The sequence below is a fragment of the Miniopterus schreibersii genome (genome assembly GCF_964146895.1).
Source record: "Miniopterus schreibersii genome assembly, chromosome: 1".
NCBI lineage: Eukaryota > Metazoa > Chordata > Mammalia > Chiroptera > Miniopteridae > Miniopterus > Miniopterus schreibersii.
This window is the reverse complement of record NC_138101.1, coordinates 226694-244835: the sequence shown is the minus strand read 5'-3', so window position 1 is coordinate 244835 and position 18142 is coordinate 226694. Positions and strand designations below refer to the sequence as shown.

The following is an 18142-nucleotide window of genomic DNA, read 5'->3' as shown; positions in this document are numbered from 1 at the left end:
AGCTACACAAATTAAACCAAGAAACAATAGAATCACATTGATTTTCATGTGTTCAACCATCTCTTTGTAGTCATGACACATCATCACTCGTCATGCATTGCCGGGTTTGATGTGCTAGCATGTTAATTAGAATTAAGGGTGTGTTAAGAAGTTTTTGGTCTGTGTTCCTGTGTGATGCTACTAGCTTGTTAACGCCCCTCCCTCTTTTCTGCATTTGGGCGGTGCTGTTCGACGTTGGCCATTTGTGCTGTCCCACTCTCTCTCTCTCTGATCAACCTGTGGAGAATTTACTGAGTTCATTTATTCCCAGAGAACTGTCTCTGGCTTTGTTGATTTCCTCGTTTCCCTCATTGGTCTCTGTTCCTGTGTTTATTTCCTTCTTGCCTCGGAAGCAGGATAATTAAAAACTAGTGTTCCATAAATTGGAGCCATCATTTTTGCAGAAAATAAATTGTTGTCCACAAGTCCAGTTTGTATTTACTTAGTAAAGTTGTCTTAATGTTGAATAAAATCACAGTACTGAACTGATGTGTTTATTTTTATAATTTTCAGGAGGGTTTGCGTTCGTGTATGAAGCTCAGGATCTGGGAAGTGGCAGAGAGTATGCATTGAAGGTAAGACAGGGTGACACGTTCTGTGTGGATTATGGTTATTTTAAAGGAAATCTCAGAGTGACCGTGTTTTGAGGAATTTTTCCCTATCAGTGTGTTTCTTTTTGCAGTCTGTGTTCTGTGTGTTTCTTTTGATGGTGAGGAGCCAGCAGCACTTTTAGTGGGCTTTACGGCCTCAGTGTCCCGCTTTGGGGCCTGGGGGCAAGAGTTACCTCGAGTGCCAAGAGTGCACAGCAAGGTTCCACGGGTCACAGGACTGTCACAGCCATTCCAGTAGACCATGTGTGTAGTGTCCCAGAGCAGGATCACGGTGGGACTGTTGAGGGCAGGGCTGTCTGGTTTTGTCGGGAAATGGCCAGTGCCCAGCCTAGGCTGGGAAGTGGAGCGGCTGTTCTGGGCATGCGGCTAAGCTGTAAGGGGCCCACTTTAATTTGGGGACCAGGGCAAGGACCCTCATTTCTGCAGCATCTCCTTTTCTTTCAGTATCTTATTTTACTCCAGCCTATTTGCAGGAGAGACTCCTATGTGTGGTTTTTCTTGTGTCCTTGGACTCTGAAGGACCATTTTCAAGGGTCCTGAAAGGACCAGTTTCTGCATAGGTCAGGTGTTAAGTTCATCGATTCGTCCTGTGGGCGTGGACTCGACAGACCCAGCGCTAACCTTGTCTGTGCTTCTTCCCGCTGCAGAGACTGCTGTCCAACGAGGAGGAGAGGAACAGAGCCATCATCCAGGAAGTGTGCTTCATGGTATCCTTTTCCCGACTCGTCTCTAGACCGTTTCTAGTGAAAAGGAGTTTTTCCTTCTCTTCACTCCCAGGGTAGTAGTAAGATGTTCCATGGTTCTGGGAGTGGGGATGTGCGTCCTGCCTCAGAGGTCTCCGTGCTGGGGGTGGACAGACCCTTGATTACCTGCTGCGGCCCATGGTTCCTGGCCATCCCTCTCACCCTGGACAGAGGGCTCTATGCACACATGGTGGACGGTGGGCATTTCTTGCTTGCTCTCCACCTGGCTGGAGCTGCCCCTGAGCTGGGGTCTTGCTCTTTGTTGCCACAATCTGTTCTCTCTTCTCTCTCGAAGCTCTGTCCATGCTGAGCCTGCTGGCTGCTGGGCCCGAGGGTGCTTGCCTTACTGAGGTTCTGTGGATGCCTTCACTGCTCATGGCCTCTCATGCCGTCCCCTCTGCTGCTGTCCTGTGGTCAGGTGTGTGTGGCCAGCATGGTGGTGGTTCCACCCACATGCGCTGTCCCTGCCCCACACCCTTGCCCCCCAGCTCACCCTCATCTCTCTGCTCTGACGCGCTGAGATCAGAAGGTCATTTCATTTGCTGCTGACATTAGTGTTTAAATGTTGTCTGTCCAGGGTGAGCGGAGGTAGGCTGACAGCTGTTCAGGTGGAAAACGGGGCATTGCTCATAAGAATCACGAGAAGGGCGTCTGCCTCGCGCCCGCACAGTTGCAGCCCGACCTTTGCCCTCTGTGTGTGTGTTCCTAACGTGCAGATGTACGCGTTCTCCTTTAACAACATCCGCAGAAAAGGCTTTCTGGTCACCCCAACATTGTCCAGTTCTGCTCTGCGGCGTCCGTAGGCAGGGAGGAGTCGGACACGGGGCAGGCCGAGTTCCTGTTGCTTACCGAGCTCTGCAGAGGTAAAGTCCCCGGGAGACGTGTTGGCTGTGATGGAGAGAGCGGCGCATGTGCCTTTGTTGGTGTGAGCCCGTGTGCTCAGGAAGCGCAGCTCCCTAGTCACTGACAGTAGTGGGGGGACCCGGTGTACTCTGGCGTTCTAGGGGTGGAGAGGGCCTAGAGGAGTCGGGCAAGGCTCTCTCAGTGCGGGGTGGTCCTTGCACCAGGCAGACCTCAGTTGGCAAGGGTGGAGCATTCTGCCCTCCTGGAGCCCATGGGCTCATTGGGTAACTTATGGAGGGAAGGAGGGACACAGGACATGGGAGATCCAGTGTGCCAGAGGCCGGCAGCCTGGTGGGAGCCACCGGTCTGTGACACGGTGCTGTGTCATCAGTCAGTGGGCAGTGCCTGTGGGAGGAGGCCAGGGCCCACCACCACGGTGCCAGGGAGCAGCAGCAGGGACACTGAGGCAGGCATCTCCCTGGGAGGGACAGACGCCTGCCTCACAGACAGGCTCCTTCCCAGGTCCCTGCCACCACAAGAAGGGTTGTCATGGAGAAGAGATTGGGGCAGCAGGTGCAAGCACCTTTGTAGAGAGGAGGAGGAAGTGATGCAATGTGGAGGCGTGGCAGAGGTGGCAGTAGGCGGGGCAAGGTGAGGAGGAGGGAAGGGCTGTGCTCTCCAGGTGGGGGGCCTGCTTTCTGCTCTCTCGGAGCTGGCTGGGATGTGCCAGTTCTCTACTCAGGTCTAGCGCCTCGGTTCTTTTAGTTAACGGGTGTTCAATATTACTGCTGTTTTTAAGTAGAAGAGAGCATGTGCTTGTTGGAAAAGCGCTGTGCAGGTGTATACAGAAATGAGTTCCCTAGACACGCTCTGTTTCAGAAAGGTGTGCTGTGCCGAGCATCTTTCTGTGCCCACACATTCACCTGCTCTCTAAGGCTCAGTGTCCGCAGCCCTGAACCTCTAGGTCCTTAACCAGCGCCTGCGGGATGCACACCTAGTCCTGTGCACAAGTGTTGGTGCACAGAGTACTGCGTGTCCACGTGGGCCCTGCATCCCTGTGGCTGGATCAGCAGGGGCTTGTTGGGTGGGGGCAGGGGGGGTGCCATTTGGCGAGCCTGCTCTGCGCACCTCTGGTGGCAGGGATGAGGCCATGCATGCTTCCCATCCACCCAGCGTGCTCTCCTGATTTTTTCGGCGATATTTTGGTCTGTTGTGTCCTCTGCTCTTGGTGTAGGAGTCCTGGAGGCTTTTGCACCACTCTGTGTTGGGCTTTGTCAGACTGTGGGCTCAGCAGCACCTGTGTGGATCATTTCACAAGTGAGTGTGTGGTGCAGCTCACAGCACTTGCCCCCGTAGGACAGAGTGGCTCCCCGTGACTTGGCAACCTCGTGGAGTAGCGTTCAAGGCTGGGGCTGAATTGTCTGGGGTGCTTCAGGGCAGGTGCAGGGGGTACCTGATGTGGGTTGGGACATGGTTGACAGTTCCACTGAAGGAGAGCCTTGTGGTGGCTCCTGAGTGCCTGCCCAGGGGAGCCTCCCACCCTTCTGGTAGCCCACAGGCCACCCCCCTCTCACCTTCCGTGGTGCCCTCTACAGCTCGTCTGCCACCTGCGGAATTGCTATTTGTTAAAAGACCCTCTTCTCACTGACCAGCAGAGCCAGCAAGCATTGACATGTGACACCCTCCACGTGCTGCTCCTCGGCCCTTCTCCAGCCTGGTGGGCACTGTGTCCCCCCGTTCCCCCGAGGGTCTGTGCAAAGCCTGTGAGGCAGGTGTGGCTGGGAGAGGGCACAGTGGCCTGGAGGGAGGTAGGGGCTGGGCCAGATGTGTGGGAACCACAGCTGCATCACCAAGGTAGAGACTGCACCCCGGTAGGTGATGGCAAGTGCACCCAGGTCCTGAGAGGTAAGTGCTCTTTGGTCTGAACATTACAAAGGTGATGCGGTTACGTAAAATCCCAGACACTGGGCACGTAGAAAGTCCATGCTGGCACCCCAAGCCTCATGCCCCTCTTGGGCAGGTAGGCTCTTTCACCACATGAACGTGGTATCTGTCGGCACTACCATGTGCAGGTTCCCAGGCTCAGTGGCTTGCCCGGTGTTGGGGGAAGTGAGCAGGAAAGGGTGTCCATATGTCAGGCTGGGCAGAGCTGGCTCCCTGGGAGGTGGTGGTTGAGCCCAGGAGGCAGGGGCAGTGTAGGTGAGGGCCCTGCGGAGCTGGAGCTGTGGCAGCAACTGTGGCTGTGCGTCCCATTGCCGAGGTCGCCTGGGGCCTGGACGGGGCTGGGACCAGGGCAGCTTGGGTGCTGAGGTGTGAGTGTATGTGTCCCTGGCACAGTCGTGGGGTGGCCTCAGCTGGGGCTAGTGACCAGAGGATGGGCTCCCGGGGCCCAAAGCCTTGCTGTTGAGTCCATGCCGCCGCCACCCACGAGTCCCATTGCAGTCTGCGTCCAGGGTGGAGTGTGTGCACTGGGATACACGCCGACAGGCAGAGGACCGTTGTCATTTAAGGACAGAGAGCAAGTGTTTCACGAGACGCAGTTGAGAAGACTGAGTGCTTGTGGTTTCTCGGTTCGCTGCCGTCCCCCTCCTACTCTGTGGTGGGAGGTCTGGCTGCCTGAGCTGTGGTCACAGGTGTTCCCACGACAGGGTCTGTAACTGGATTGTGTCCTGGCGGTGGCTGCACCTTCTACCCTACATGGGTCAGCATTAGTGACTCGTGGTGATGAGAATCTACTATCTCTTCCAGGGCAGCTGGTGGAGTTTCTGAAGAAAAGTGAGACCAAAGGGCCGCTGTCGTGTGACACTGTCCTAAAGATTTTCTACCAGACATGCAGAGCCGTGCAGCACATGCACAAACAGAAGCCGCCTATCATCCACAGGGACCTCAAGGTGCCACGTCCCATCCCACACCCGCCCCTGCCCCCGCCTGCTGGTCAGGGTGTCGCGGCGTCTGCCTGTGAGGCTGGCCAGGCTTTGCCAAGAATTCTCAGAGACCTGTGTAGGAGCCTCTTCACAGCCAGTGGGTTTTCCAGAAGCTGCTTTTTTGAAGCAGTGAGAGAGCCCTCCCTGTGTGTCTTCAATTTGCTGATGCACATGGGGACTCTCATGCCCAGGGTCCCTCAGCTGGGCCTGGGCTTCCTCCAGGGTCCCTGTGTGTCCCTCACCTGCAGGTGTGGGACCTGGGCTCCCCGTTCTGTCCCCACAGTTCTGGGCCGTAGCTCTCGTCCTCCCACCTGACAAGACAGAGAAACAGTGGTCTTTTTCTGAGTTATATGTGCTGCAGATATCTTCTGGCTTATGGCCTGGTTTTGATTCCCCCTCTTCTGTCTTTGAAAAACCTCAGACTTTGTGGAAATTGCCCGGCGCCCTGGAGCTTGTGCTCCGGCTCTGGTCATGTTTTGGGCAGCAGCAGCCCTTCATCCCGCTTGCTGGTGCCGGTGGTTTTTGCTGAAGGATTTTAAAGCAGACCCCAGACATCACACTTTTCACTCCCAGACACTTGTGCACAAACTCTGGGGGGACAGCGTGTTTTCTTGCATAGCCCAACACCACCCCTGCCTCAGCAGGACTCAGACATTCCTTGGTTCAGCGATTTCCAACTGTGAGCCACAAGATTGTTAAAACATGCACCCCCTGGCTAGTCAGGGCGCTGACCTCTTTCCCCTTAGGTTGCCAAATAAAAAAATGACAGCAGCCAGCACAACAGCCGTCCAGTGTGAGTGATTCAAAATTGCACCCATTTTTTGGTCAGATGGGCAAAAAGTATATTTTTTGGTGTGCGGCAGAATTTTAGTAATTAGTTCATGTGCCATAAGATGCAAAAGGTTGAAAGTAGCTGCCTTAGTGTCATCTCACATCCAGTCTGTGGCCAGTTCCCCAGTTTTCCCCAGGTGTTGTCTTTGAAATCTCCCCAGGAGGGCATGGGGTGGGTTCTCCTCTTGGGGCCAAATGGGGAGTCGGCACTGACACCCTGTCTGTGGGGCTTTGTCTTCATTTAGATTTGAACCTCTGATGAGCCTTCTGCCCCCTGAACCCTAGAGGCTGGTTTTAGGCCACTAGTTGGCAGGCACCGTGTTGCCGACACCTGTGGGGTGGGTAGGATGCCTGAGCAGTGGTGCTGTGAGTGCAGACGCCTTTCTCTGCCGTCTGGGTTCGCCTGTTATCGGCCGGGGGCAGGTGGATTTTCCCGTGCCCTCAGGACTTCTCTGGCTTACGTGGTAGCCATGTGCTTATATGTGCAAAAATCCAGGAGGATGGACTTAGTGTATCTGCGAGTGTTGCCTGGGCTTACATCTCTCACCGTCTCGGTGCCCCGTGTGTGCCAGGTGTCCTTGATGCTTGTCCATGGGATTTCTGGGCCCCACACGGTGCTCCTCTCTGTTGTGAGTGGCTCCGGAGTGCGTCCTTTGTGTCGGCTTTTTGCTCAGTGCTGTGGTTTTAGGGTTCGTCCATCTTGTGTGCCCACAGTTTCACAGAGTTTATGCCGTGGGGTCCCTGCTTCCCGTGCTGGTGGTGACCAGTGCCCCCTGAGCCTCTGGCGTCCTGCTGTGCTTTACAGCCCTTGGTGTTGGCAGCAGACTGTGTGGGATTTTTAAAATTTGTTTGTTACTCCCACTCGAGGATATTTTTCCCATTTTCAGAGAGAGTGGAAGGGAGAGGGAGAAGAGAGAGAAAGAGAGAAACATCGATGTGGGAGAGATGCATCGATTGGTTGCCTCCTGCACGTACCCCAAGCAGGGCTGGGGATTGAGTCTGCAACTGAGGTGTGTGCCCTTGACTGGAATCGGACCCAGGACCCTTCAGTCCGCAGGCCAATGCTCTAGCCACTGAACCAAACCATCCAGGGCCAGACTGTGGTTTTAGTGGCATTTTCCTTCTGTGAACGAAGCTGATAGTTTTCATGTTGATTGGTATGTGGATTTCCTCTTTGGGGAAGTACCTGTGACAGTGTTTGCCTGTTTTTCTGTTGAGTTGTCTTTTTTGTCTCATCCACAGGAGCTCTGTGTGGGGTATGTGCGTGGCTTTTGTGTGCTCACTTTCATTGGTCAGGGTCTGCTCATGGTGCTGTTTTCAGTGGGCATCATTAGCTGCCTATATCAGCGTGCATCTGTCCCCAGCATGTTGTCCTCAAGACTTGGGGTTGCCTTTGTTTAGGGGTGGGACTTCCTTTCACTGTACTTGTCCCGCTGCCCAGCACCTGGGTCGGGTCCTGCTCTGGTGCCCTCTCCCACCAGAGCTGCACAGTCAGGCTCACCATGCCTCAGGGTAGCGTGGCTTTTCTTGGCTGTGTCTCCTTACAGATTTTTGAATCCATTTGTCAGGTTCCACCCAAAAAGCCTTTGGGAACTTGGTTCGGATTGCCTCGACTGTCCCCCGAGCAGGGTCTGCACACTTCTCTGTGAAGGGCCAGCTGTAAACATTTCTGCTCTGTGGGCCACGTCACTCTGCCATGCAACAGGATGAGTGGCAGCCACCGGCCTTTGGAGCAGTGTGTGTAGTTGCTGTGGCCTCGTGTCGTGGAGAATGGGTTTCTTATTTTTCCCAGCACTTAGGTTTGTAAAAGCCTTCTTTAGCTGGGCCTTGCAGAGGCAGCCAGGGCTGGACCTCGCCCCAGATTGTGCCCTCGAGTGTCTGCGGCAGGTTTGTCTCTGCTGTTAGAAACGTGGTTCATCTCAATTGACAGTTTTCTGGCTGGGTTTCTTCTCAGATTCTTGATATATGTGATGATTTTTTAATGGTATGTTAATTTTTTCATCTTTGGACTTTTCTAAAGGCCTTTGTTGTGCATCCCAGAGTATTAGTCGCAGTTATCTTTTGATTTGTGATTGACTTTGACTATCTCAATTACCTATTTCTAAAGTACATATACTGGTTTTGATCAGAAAGAAGTTGAGGTGCTGCGCTTTCCCCTAGGGCCCAGCTGGCTATCTGCACCCTAAGTTTGTAAGGTCCATTTTCTGGAATTTTTCAGGTTGAAAACTTGTTGCTGAGTAACCAGGGGACCATTAAGCTGTGTGACTTTGGCAGCGCCACGACCATCTCGCATGTCCCAGACTATAGCTGGAGTGCCCAACGACGAGCCCTGGTAGAGGAAGAGGTGAGACGTGGCAGGCAGTGGTCATGGTTGCGTGGCCCCCAGCAATGTGCATGGGCAGGCTGCACCTGTGTCCTCGTGTTGGAGGTGTGTCACGGTGGGCCCCGTGGTTCTGCCATGCAGCAGGACAAGTGGCAGCCACCGGCCTTGGATTGCCTAACACGAGGTCTCAGCGCAGGGGACTCACATGCATACATGAAGGATCACAAGCCTGTGACTTGATGACTTCCTGTGTGGGTGCCCCTCAGCCATGTCTGGGTCGCACAGCACCACCTGCCTGCCTTCCTCCCAGTGCTCCAGGCCAGTCGGCCTCGCTCAGTATGGAGGGTTGTCCTGTGAATGGCTGATCAAGGCCCGGCATCATTTATGCATCTGTGTTGGCCCTGGGTTTCTCTTGCGCCCTTGCCCACCTCCTCCTGAAGCCGATCTTCTGTGGAGAACCGAGGGTCACCTCTGCGTGTCCTGCCGAGGTCATGGCCCTGTTCCCACGGTATCTCTGACCTTGGGGTTGGTGTGTGTGTTTGCCATGTGCGGGGCCTGCTGGCCTTCCCCTTTGCTGTGTCCCCCAGCCTCTGTCACAGGTCCCACCCTGTATACCTGGGTCTTGGGTTTTTCACATAAAAACCTGACTCAACCGTAAATTCAGCTTAGTTCTTTCTGTGACGAAGGCTCTTGTCCATGAGAACTCGTCAGGAAGCTGCTTTGAGAGCAGCACTTCCTCACAGCGCTTCCTCCCAGCGCACAGGTGACCCACCTCACAGAGCTCGCTTTGGGCCACTCTGGACGAGATTGCCCAGCAGCTGAGACGTCTGTCTCCTGGACACACAGCTGACATCTCAGAGTGTGTGCTTTGGCGTGGCTGCTCCAGCAAGAATTGGGGCCACTCCGGAGACAGGCGGCTGTGGGGAAGTGAGGGGAGAGAGGGAGACGAGTGGCCTGAGAGCTCTCTGGAGCCCACGGGGATAGAAGTAAGCTTCCTGTAGGGAAGTTGTGGGCACTGATACTGTAACTGCTGCTCGCATGTAACTTCCCTTTGAAAAGGTCGTGTTTGTTCTTCAGATCACCAGGAACACAACGCCCATGTACAGGACGCCAGAAATCGTGGATCTATACTCGAACTTCCCCATTGGCGAGAAGCAGGACATCTGGGTGAGGCTGCAGTGCCTTGTGCGCAGTAGGCGAGAGGCCCACGGCTCTGGCCTGCCTGTGGCTCTGGAGGCCACGTTTCTTTGGCTTCCCTTCTTTTTCTTTTCACTGCTATTAGTGGGGATGGACTGAGTAGAAGCGTGTTGGGGTCACTGTGGGTGGGGTCAGTGGTTTGCTGTCTCCAGGCTTGGCTGTACTCCCCTGACCCAGGGACAGCTGTTCTGGTCAGAGCCCCTTCACGGGGGCCAGGCGTGCACGAAGCATGGTTCATGGGGCTAGACCCTGGGTTGGGGTGGGGTGGTCATGCCTGGCTGTGTTCCTTCTGGTGTCCGTTGACTCTTTGTTGAGCGTGGGTGTCCTTCGGCCCCCTTGGCCTCCCTAAGAGCAGGGACAAATACCCCTCAGCCCTGGGCCTCCCTGAGGCCTTGCGCCTCGAGGCTCATAGTCTGGGCCTGTCAGGCCCGTGTCCGGTGTTGGCATGTTGTGGATGGGGTGTGCCTGTCCTGGGTGTAGGTGGAGGCAGGTGGCAGTTGAAATGAGTGAACTCCTGGGACTTGGGTGCTGGAGCCGTGCTTAGTGACAGGCAGCAAGTGAAGCCCCCCCACACGCACTGCGTCTTCCCCTCCCAAGTCTCAGGTGACCCTAGGTGAGTGCCCTCAGCCGTCCCAGCCCAAGGACACACACAGGCACATGCACACACAGGAGCTGAAAGGGTGAAGCTGGAGTTGCATGCTGGGGCTCAGGTGTCTGTGGTGTGCGCTGTGAGTCCTCAACTGGATGAGATATGGGTGCTGAGACAGTCCCCAGTCTCTCTGCTGTGTCCCTAGGGGCACTAGGTAAACACCCTACAGGTGAGGAGACTGGTACTGGGTTTGGAGCCACTTCTATGATATCCCACTTCACCCTGTGGATTCCTGCGTGTTCTGCCTCAGGGCACATCCACCTGTGCTCAGCATTATCACTGAAAAGCATGGATGTGGCTCCTTCCTCCATAGTCACCCTGCTGTCCCCCCGTCAGCAGATCCCAGGGCTTGGATGTGGGAACTTTTCATTTTGAAAAGGACTTTTCACCAGAAAATAAGAGGTTGGCGTTTGTTTGCTGCTTTGCCTTCGATGCCCTTTGCCTCCGACGAGCACGGGGAGGAGGGCTGGCTGTGTGCGGGAGCACCGTCAGGCTGCTCGCGGGCACTCATCAGACCAGACCGAGCCGGATCCAGGGACAGGCCCCCTTCACTTCCATCCCCGTCTCCCAGCTCTGCCCCCAGCCCTCACCTCCGCCCTACCTGCAGGCGCTGGGCTGCATCTTGTACCTGCTGTGCTTCGGGCAGCACCCTTTCGAAGACGGAGCAAAACTTCGGATAGTGAATGGGAAGTACTCCATCCCTGCTGACGACAATCGGTACTCCGTGTTCCACGGCCTCATCCGTAAGTCCTGTGTGCAGGGACCGCGGAGGCCACGCCTCCTGTAACGTCTTGTGTGGCTCTTTGGCAGCCTCCCTGGTGTGGGCTTTTCCACGGAGTGCCCATCAGTCAGCCATTGTGAGTCATGGTGCTCCAAATGGTGACTTGTGATAATTCTACTCCATTGTTGCTCTTCATGTCATTACCTCACTAACATCAGTAAAACGAGGGGCCTCCATGGGTCTATAACATCTGCAAGGGCAGGGCAGTGGGACTCTGGGGCCCTGAGTACGACCTGCCCCCTGCTGCAGGCGCTACACTGAAGGTCAACCCAGAGGAGCGTCTGTCCATCACCGAGCTGGTGAACCAGTTGCAGGAGATCGCAGCTGCCAGGAATGTGAACCCCAAGTCGCCCATCACTGAGGTACGCCTTTTGGGCATTTCACAGCAGGCTTTTGAGATCTTGAGAGGCCCAGTTGCTTTAAAGGGGTTGACGCCATTGTGTAGGAGGAGTCCCCGTGCTCCACTGATTCCAGGGCGGGATCACCTGGCGGGAGGAGTCAGCACCAGACAGAGGGCTCTGTGTGTACGGCCTTCTTAGGCCTGGGGTTCTAGGTAGGAGATGGAAGGAAAAACTGAATGTGTCAGATGGTGGCCAGTGCAGAGGAGGAGGGAGCAGGGAAGGCATGGCAGTGTGGGCGAGGCTCAATTGGTGAGGCTCACCTGGAGGCATCTGCTCTGGGGCTGCCACTTGCATGTGTGCTGCCAGCAGTTCTCCCAGGGCGGTGGAGGTGCCCGTGGACACACAGGTTGCTGGTCAGTGGGTGCGAGAGCACCTTTCGATCTTAGCACTTCTGGATTCTAGGACCTAGTACTTCTAGGACCATGATGCAAACACTCAACCCCCTCTGTGGGCTTTTCTTCCCGGGACAATGAGGCACCTGTCCCTTCGTGGGGTCAGACCTGAAGCCCAGGAACAGGTCCAGATGGAGAACTGGGCCGTGCTTTCACATAGGTGAGGAGCTGTGATCTGCGTGTCCTTGGCAAATGGCTCAGAGACACTAAGTGACCTGGAAGTGTATGGTCACAGTGGGAGGTATTGCCTTCCCATCAGAACCTGGTAAAACACCTAAGTAAAACTGAGGGCGTGTGAAGAAAAAACCTGGTCCATCTCATGGCCACGTGCTGCTTGTAGTGAAGAGAGCATGTGTGTCGTGAACACTGACCACCTGCCAGATCACAAAGGAAGGCAAAGCTTCATGTCCACATTACTTTCTGAGCTTAATGTGGTAAATCTTTACTCCATAGCAAGAATATCTTTAAAAACCACACCAGAAACTAGAGCACACATTTGCGTAACTTACAGGAAGAGTGACAGTGGATGCCACGACCCATTCAAGGCCAAACAGGGCTGCATCTGGTGCTGAGTGGGTCTGGCAGGAGACTGTGGCCCTGTCCCCAGCTGGGCCCCAGCATCACAGGCCTGAGCTGTGCCTGTGGCCAGCGTCTCGAAGCACCTCTCTGAAGGTTTTGGCATTGAGGCTCTGGCCAGCGTTGGTCTTGGGCTCAGCTTGTGGAAGACGGCCCTTCACTGCGCAGCCCACGTCCCATCTCTATGGCAGGCAGCAGCTGCGAGCCCCCTGGGCTGGGCAGAGATTGTGAGGGCCTGCTCATTGCCCACCGTACACCCATCCTGGACTATAGAGCCTGGCACACGGTGGGCGTGCGGGCACCTGAGGGGAGTGGGCAGGTCACCCAGTGACCATGAACGTCAGCTTACTGAACTTTGTGACCCGCCCTTTGGTTTAGGGATTTTACAGTAAGTCAGGTAGAGGCGGGAGCTCCAGCTGCTGGGAACTGGTGTCAGGTTTTCTCCCTGGCATGAAGCGGGGTGAACCTGGCCCTGACCTCTGTGGAAGCTGAGTCCCTGCTTTTTGAATCCTCACAGCTCCTGGAGCAGAATGGAGGCTATGGGAACACTGCCGCACCCCGAGGGCCACTGCCTCCTGGGGGGTCCACGAGCAGTGGCTACAGCGGAGGTGAGTGCCCACACTGCTGCGGAGTGCCGGCACCCAGATCCTGCCCTGGGGCCTGGTAGTGAGAGAGGCTGCTCCTTTCGGGTCCCCAAACCACACTCCGATCCTGGTTGCCAAGAGCTCCCAGAACTCAGTAGAGGCAACACTCAGGGCCACGTTTAGGACGGAATGAGGGGGGAGGTGGGAGCATAAGCCATCCTCCTGTGCTGTCGGGACAGCGCAGGTGCTCGGAAGCACCCTGGTGTCCGGCCTGTAGGACTTTTGGGGTGGCCACCCAGGCACCGTCATCCACCCATGTGGCCAACTTAGTCTCCAGCCTCTTGGAGGCCCAGCTGATGCCCATGATCATGGCCCAGGCAGATGACGGATGCCTCACAGCTACAGGTAGTTGCCATGAGGCCTGTGCATGAAGGGGGTACGTGGGAAAGAGCAGCCATGGTGGGAGTCAGGGCTCAAGGTCCGCGTCCGCTGCTGGTGAAGGTGTGGGCTCTTCAGGGCAGGAGAGACAATCTAGCCACAGCAGAGGTGGCTCAGCAGGTTTTCCTCTCGACACGGTCGTGTTCAGTAAGTGAGCTGTACCCGAGGAGCCCTCAGCCTAGGTTCTACAGCATGCCTGGGAAGGTTCTGGAAGGCCCTGCCAGGCTGTGCTACTCGGCCACAGGCCCCATCCCATTGGCCACTTCTCATTGTCTGGGGCGTGGAATCAGCTCTTTGTTACCTGGGGAGGGGCCATCCCAGCAGCCGGCTGGCCCAGTGTCCTGCGCACCCCATGTGTACGCAGTGTGGGTTTTGGGTGCCCAGCACGTGGGGCCACTTAGACTGCCCTTGGGGGGTTCTCAAGGCGTTCAGACAGGACCACACCACATATGTGTGCACGCATGCCCCCACCACACTCTTGCCCACACGTGCTTACCCTACACACATAAGTGCTGGTGCCTGGCTGGGGCCGTGCTGGTCACTTCCTGGTGAACAGCCAGCATAAATGTCCTACACATGTGCGACATGTTAGCCATTTTCTATGGCTGCGCAATAGCCAAGAATGGCTGGCCCCTTGTCCCAGCTGTGACCCAGCCACCTGGTGGCCCGAGTTGCTGGCTGGTCACAGAGGCTGTGGCACAGACAAGGCGACCCCGGGCACAGAGGCAGTGTTCAGATCGTGCCTTCCTCTTTTACCCCAAATTCCACCCCCACAGCTGCCTTTGAGGACCCCCCCGCCCCGAGTCCTAGGGTTTTGGGACCTGCCTTCATTTGCCATCACCCTGCAGACAGACAGAAGCACACCTGCTGTCCAGCCACACGGCCTTTCTGTGCCTGGCTGGGGCCACCTGCACGACCCCACTCCTGTGCCCTCTGTGTCCACCTGTGTCCTCTTGTCTCAGGGATGGAGGCCCTCAGTCTACATTTTTGCGGTGGCAGAGTTCCAGGGTACAGGAATGCTGAAAGTGAATTGGTTCAACATCCTAGCGATGGGACTGGAGGGCCCTAGGCACCCAGAGGCTCTGCACTCGCAGACTGGGTCCAGGTTCGGCCCTTGGGAGAGCCACTGTGTGGGCACTGGACGAGGCTCAGGAGCCAGTTACTATTTAATTCCTGTGCCTATGTGTGAAACACAGATGGTCGGGGTTGACAGGAAGTGTGGCTTGTCATAGGTTCTGGGAATTCTGGATGCTCCCTTCTCTGGGACCATGGCGCAGCTCCACCCACGACCTGAGGGTTTTCTCTGCTTGCAGGCCTGGCAGTTGCTGAGTACGACCAGCCTTACGGCGGGCTTCTGGACATCCTGCGGGGGGGCACCGGGCGTCTGCTCACCAACCTCAAGGACACCTCCTCCAAGGTCATCCAGTCTGTTGCCAAGTGAGTCGAGGGTGTGGGTACAGGTTCTAGGTAACAGCACGTAGTTTCTCCATAGTGTGGAGATTTTCTGACCTTTGGCTCTGTCCCACCTCCAATCCTGACACAACCTGCACTCGTGGCCACCAGTGGGGCCTGCATACCCGGGCTGGGCTCTGCCCTGTGAAGTGGGTGGCTCCACAGCCCCATTTCCACCTCTACCATGAGGGACTTGGTGGAAAGCGGAGAAGGGCTGACATCTCTGTGTCGGCCAAGCAGAGCCCCTGGAGCTGTGGGATAACGTCACCCTTGCCCCAGCCTTGGTGTCCCTTGCTGTGACACCTCATGTTTGTGCTGTTTCCTTTCTGTGGTGTGGAGTGAGCGGGCATTAGTGGGGCACAGGGGCACTTCGTTAATGTTAAACGTGAGATCGCTCAGATTTGGCCAGAGGACCTGAGTGTGTGGGTGAACATCACCTATGAGAGAATTGTTCAGGGCAGCACATGTCTGCACAGCTGCAGGCTGTTTGTTCTGAATGCTGGCCCACAACCCCATGACCAAAAGGTGCGACCTGCACTTGCTGTGCCCTCAGGAGGGAGCCCTGCAGCCTGGCCCAGGTCTCCAGCGTGGTCGGTGCAGGGGTGTCTGCTTCAACACGAGGCCGTCCACTCCCCGTTCTGGCTGCTCTGTGAACCTGTCGCAGGAGGGGATTTGCGATGATCTTTGATGTGTCTGTCATGTACTCAGTCCAGGGTTGGGAACCTTTGTTTCGTTGGCGATCAGCACATTCTGTTGACAGTTGAGGAAATCTCTTGGCTTGTTTTTCTGTCTTTGTGGTGCTATGATTATCGTTTTGTGTCTACAACTGTGTCAGCACCATAGGCAAAGGCATGCGTGCTTGTGCGTGAGCATGTGGTGTGAGCACACGTGTGGTGTGCACGAGTGGGGGTGGGGTGAGTACACGCGTGTGGATATATTTGTACATGTGTTCACATGTATTGTATGAGTGGGGGTGTCAACACTGGTGCATGTTCACGTTTTCATGTGTGGGCGTGCACATGTGTATGAACAGGTATGCATGTGTGTGGGTGTGAGCAGGTGTGCACATGTGGGTGCCCATGCATGTGAGTAGGTGTGTACACGTTCACATGAGAGCAGGTGTGTGGTGTGTGTGTGAGCAAGTGTGCACATGTGGGTACATGTATAAGGAGGCATGTGTGTGCATGCGTGGGTGTACACAAGTGGAAGTGTAGGTATTTACATGTGTTTACATGTGTGAGTGAGTTGCTGTGTTTGTACGTATGTGGGTGTGTCGGGGGTGTACTATGTGGGCATGCATTTGTGTATGAGCAGTTGTGTGCATGTGTGTTCACAGGTGTGTGGACAGGTATGTGTATTTGTGTGCATGTGTATCACAGGTGTGTGCTCATGTGCATCACGCTTTCTGGGGCTTTTCCTCGAGGGGGTCAGGAGTGACCATGGCCATGACCTTCGTGCTCCTGATCACAAGTTCTTGGCAGCCGTGGTGTGGAAGGCAGTTGTACCTCTCCCCGCCCAGACCAATGCAGTCATCCAGGTGGTGTCCCATGTTGCGAGCAAGGGTCTCTGGCCACCCAGGGCTCTGCATGCCACAGGAGGACCCAGTTCAGGCCTCAGTGGGGTGGTTGTGCCCCGGTCGCTGTTAATGGGGACTCTCTAGGGCCACTAGGAAGCCTCTGCCACAGGCAGAGACCTTCTCCTAGGGTCTGTGGACCCAGAAGTCGTGGGGCCTCACCTTGGAGGGGCCCTTTCTGTGCACGCTGATGTGACCTCTGTGTGTCTGCAGCTGCCTCCAGTGGCGCCACAGGGTGCCCACAGCTGGTCTGTGTCCTGGAGGCCAGGGCCTGGGCCTTGCGTATGTGTCTGTGGTCTCTTGTTTCTCTCGTCAGTTTGAGGTACTGACCTTAGATGTCTGCACCTCTCACACACATCCTGGAGCCAACACACCAGGTGCTCATACAGCCTCGGACCAGGCGCACCAGTTCCCAGCTTTGCATGTTTTTGAACCTGTGGCATCTGCTCACCGTGTTCACTCTGTGCCGTGTGCCCCACGCAGGTGCTTGGGGGGACTCATGGGTCAAGCGGCAGAGTCCAACATGATCTCCCCAGCACTAGGCTGGGGTCTCCCTGTGGCCTTGCAGCTCTGGCCACGTGCGTTTCTCTTCTCTGAACCACCTGTACTTCGCTCTTTTCATATTGGGTTTTGGTTTTGTTAGATTTATATATTTTATGTTCTACATACTGATTCACTTTCTGAAAAAGACAAAACAGCAGTTTCTCGTCTGTTGTCTTTCTCTGTTTGGTTTTAATTAAAGCACAAATCTGTCCATATTTTCTTGTATGTCTTTTGTTTTCCTGTGAAGGCCCTTTGTACCCCATCTTAAAGAGGTTAGACGTGTTTAAAAACGCGCTTCAGGATGTTTCAATGTACTTTTAACGGTTGCCTTGTACGTCCAGGTCTCTAATCCATGTGGACCTTACTTGGGGGTTTTTCATTCGTTCCCAGCTGCTCTCCCTGGACAAGAATGGCCCCTCTGCCGACTGCAGTCTGGGTGCCATCCGAGTCTGCTGTCCAGGTCCCCACTCGTCCCAAGCTCCCCCCACCCACCCTGGCTGTGCCTGACCGCCCTGCAGCTGCAGTGCCGTCTGTGCCGCAGACCTGCCTCCTCTGTCCTTCCCGGGAAGGCCTGCTGCTCTTGCCCAGCTGTTATTGTGCGTGAATTCTAGAACTTGTCCGGTGCTGATTCTAGGCTCTAGCAGGGAAGCGTCCCCAGGCCTGCAGGCTCCCTTCCTGCCCTCCTAGATGCTTGCTGGCCGCCCTGGGGGTTGTGCATGTGGCAGCAGGCATGTGGAGCAGCCAGCCTGCACAGGGGTCCCTGTGCCCCGGAGCCAGCGGGACCCACCTCCCTGCTAGGGCTTCCCTGCCTGGCTGAGTCCGATGAGAATCATAAAAGGAGACCTAAGTGGAGTAGTTTATGTTTGGGAGAATTTTAAAGATGGTGTCACGTTTCGATTAATCTATAAATTCATTGCCATACAAAAAAATTCTGACATTGTTTTCATAGACTTTAATCTTAAAGTTCATTTCACCCAAAATTGCCAACAGTACTTTAAAAAAACAAGAGTAATGAGGGATGGTCCCTGTTACACATGAGCTTTTTCAGTGTCAGTGCTGTGTGTTGAGGGCTGAGACTGATAAATGGTGCACTCGAGGACTATGTGACCAGAGGAACACTGGGCCTGAGAGGGAACCTTGGACTTGTTGGGGTGGGTGCTGAGACCATGCTCATCCATGTGGGGAAAGAAAGTTGAGTCCCCATCTAATAGCAGTGAAATGCATTAATCTCACTAGTTAAAA

At 55.3% G+C, this 18142-nt stretch overlaps 1 protein-coding gene across 8 annotated transcripts in view; it reads left to right on the top strand.

The window, feature by feature from the left end:
* The window catches only part of GAK (cyclin G associated kinase), a 50647-nt gene that overhangs the window by 5640 nt on the left and 26865 nt on the right, over nucleotides 1-18142 (top strand). For 2 of the 8 annotated variants that reach the window (XM_081139704.1, XM_081139700.1), the window contains exons 2-11: nucleotides 553-614; nucleotides 1298-1357; nucleotides 2142-2256; nucleotides 4985-5127; nucleotides 8210-8335; nucleotides 9392-9481; nucleotides 10768-10903; nucleotides 11191-11303; nucleotides 12828-12918; nucleotides 14646-14769. In XM_081139704.1, coding sequence (XP_080995830.1) covers nucleotides 553-614; nucleotides 1298-1357; nucleotides 2142-2256; nucleotides 4985-5127; nucleotides 8210-8335; nucleotides 9392-9481; nucleotides 10768-10903; nucleotides 11191-11303; nucleotides 12828-12918; nucleotides 14646-14769 — 1060 coding nt within the window. Of the gene's footprint in view, nucleotides 1-552; nucleotides 615-1297; nucleotides 1429-1688; nucleotides 1812-2141; nucleotides 2257-4984; nucleotides 5128-8209; nucleotides 8336-9391; nucleotides 9482-10767; nucleotides 10904-11190; nucleotides 11304-12827; nucleotides 12919-14645; nucleotides 14770-18142 lie in introns of those variants that run through there. The other 6 variants (XM_081139707.1, XM_081139705.1, XM_081139703.1 and 3 more) reach the window with 5 other exon arrangements.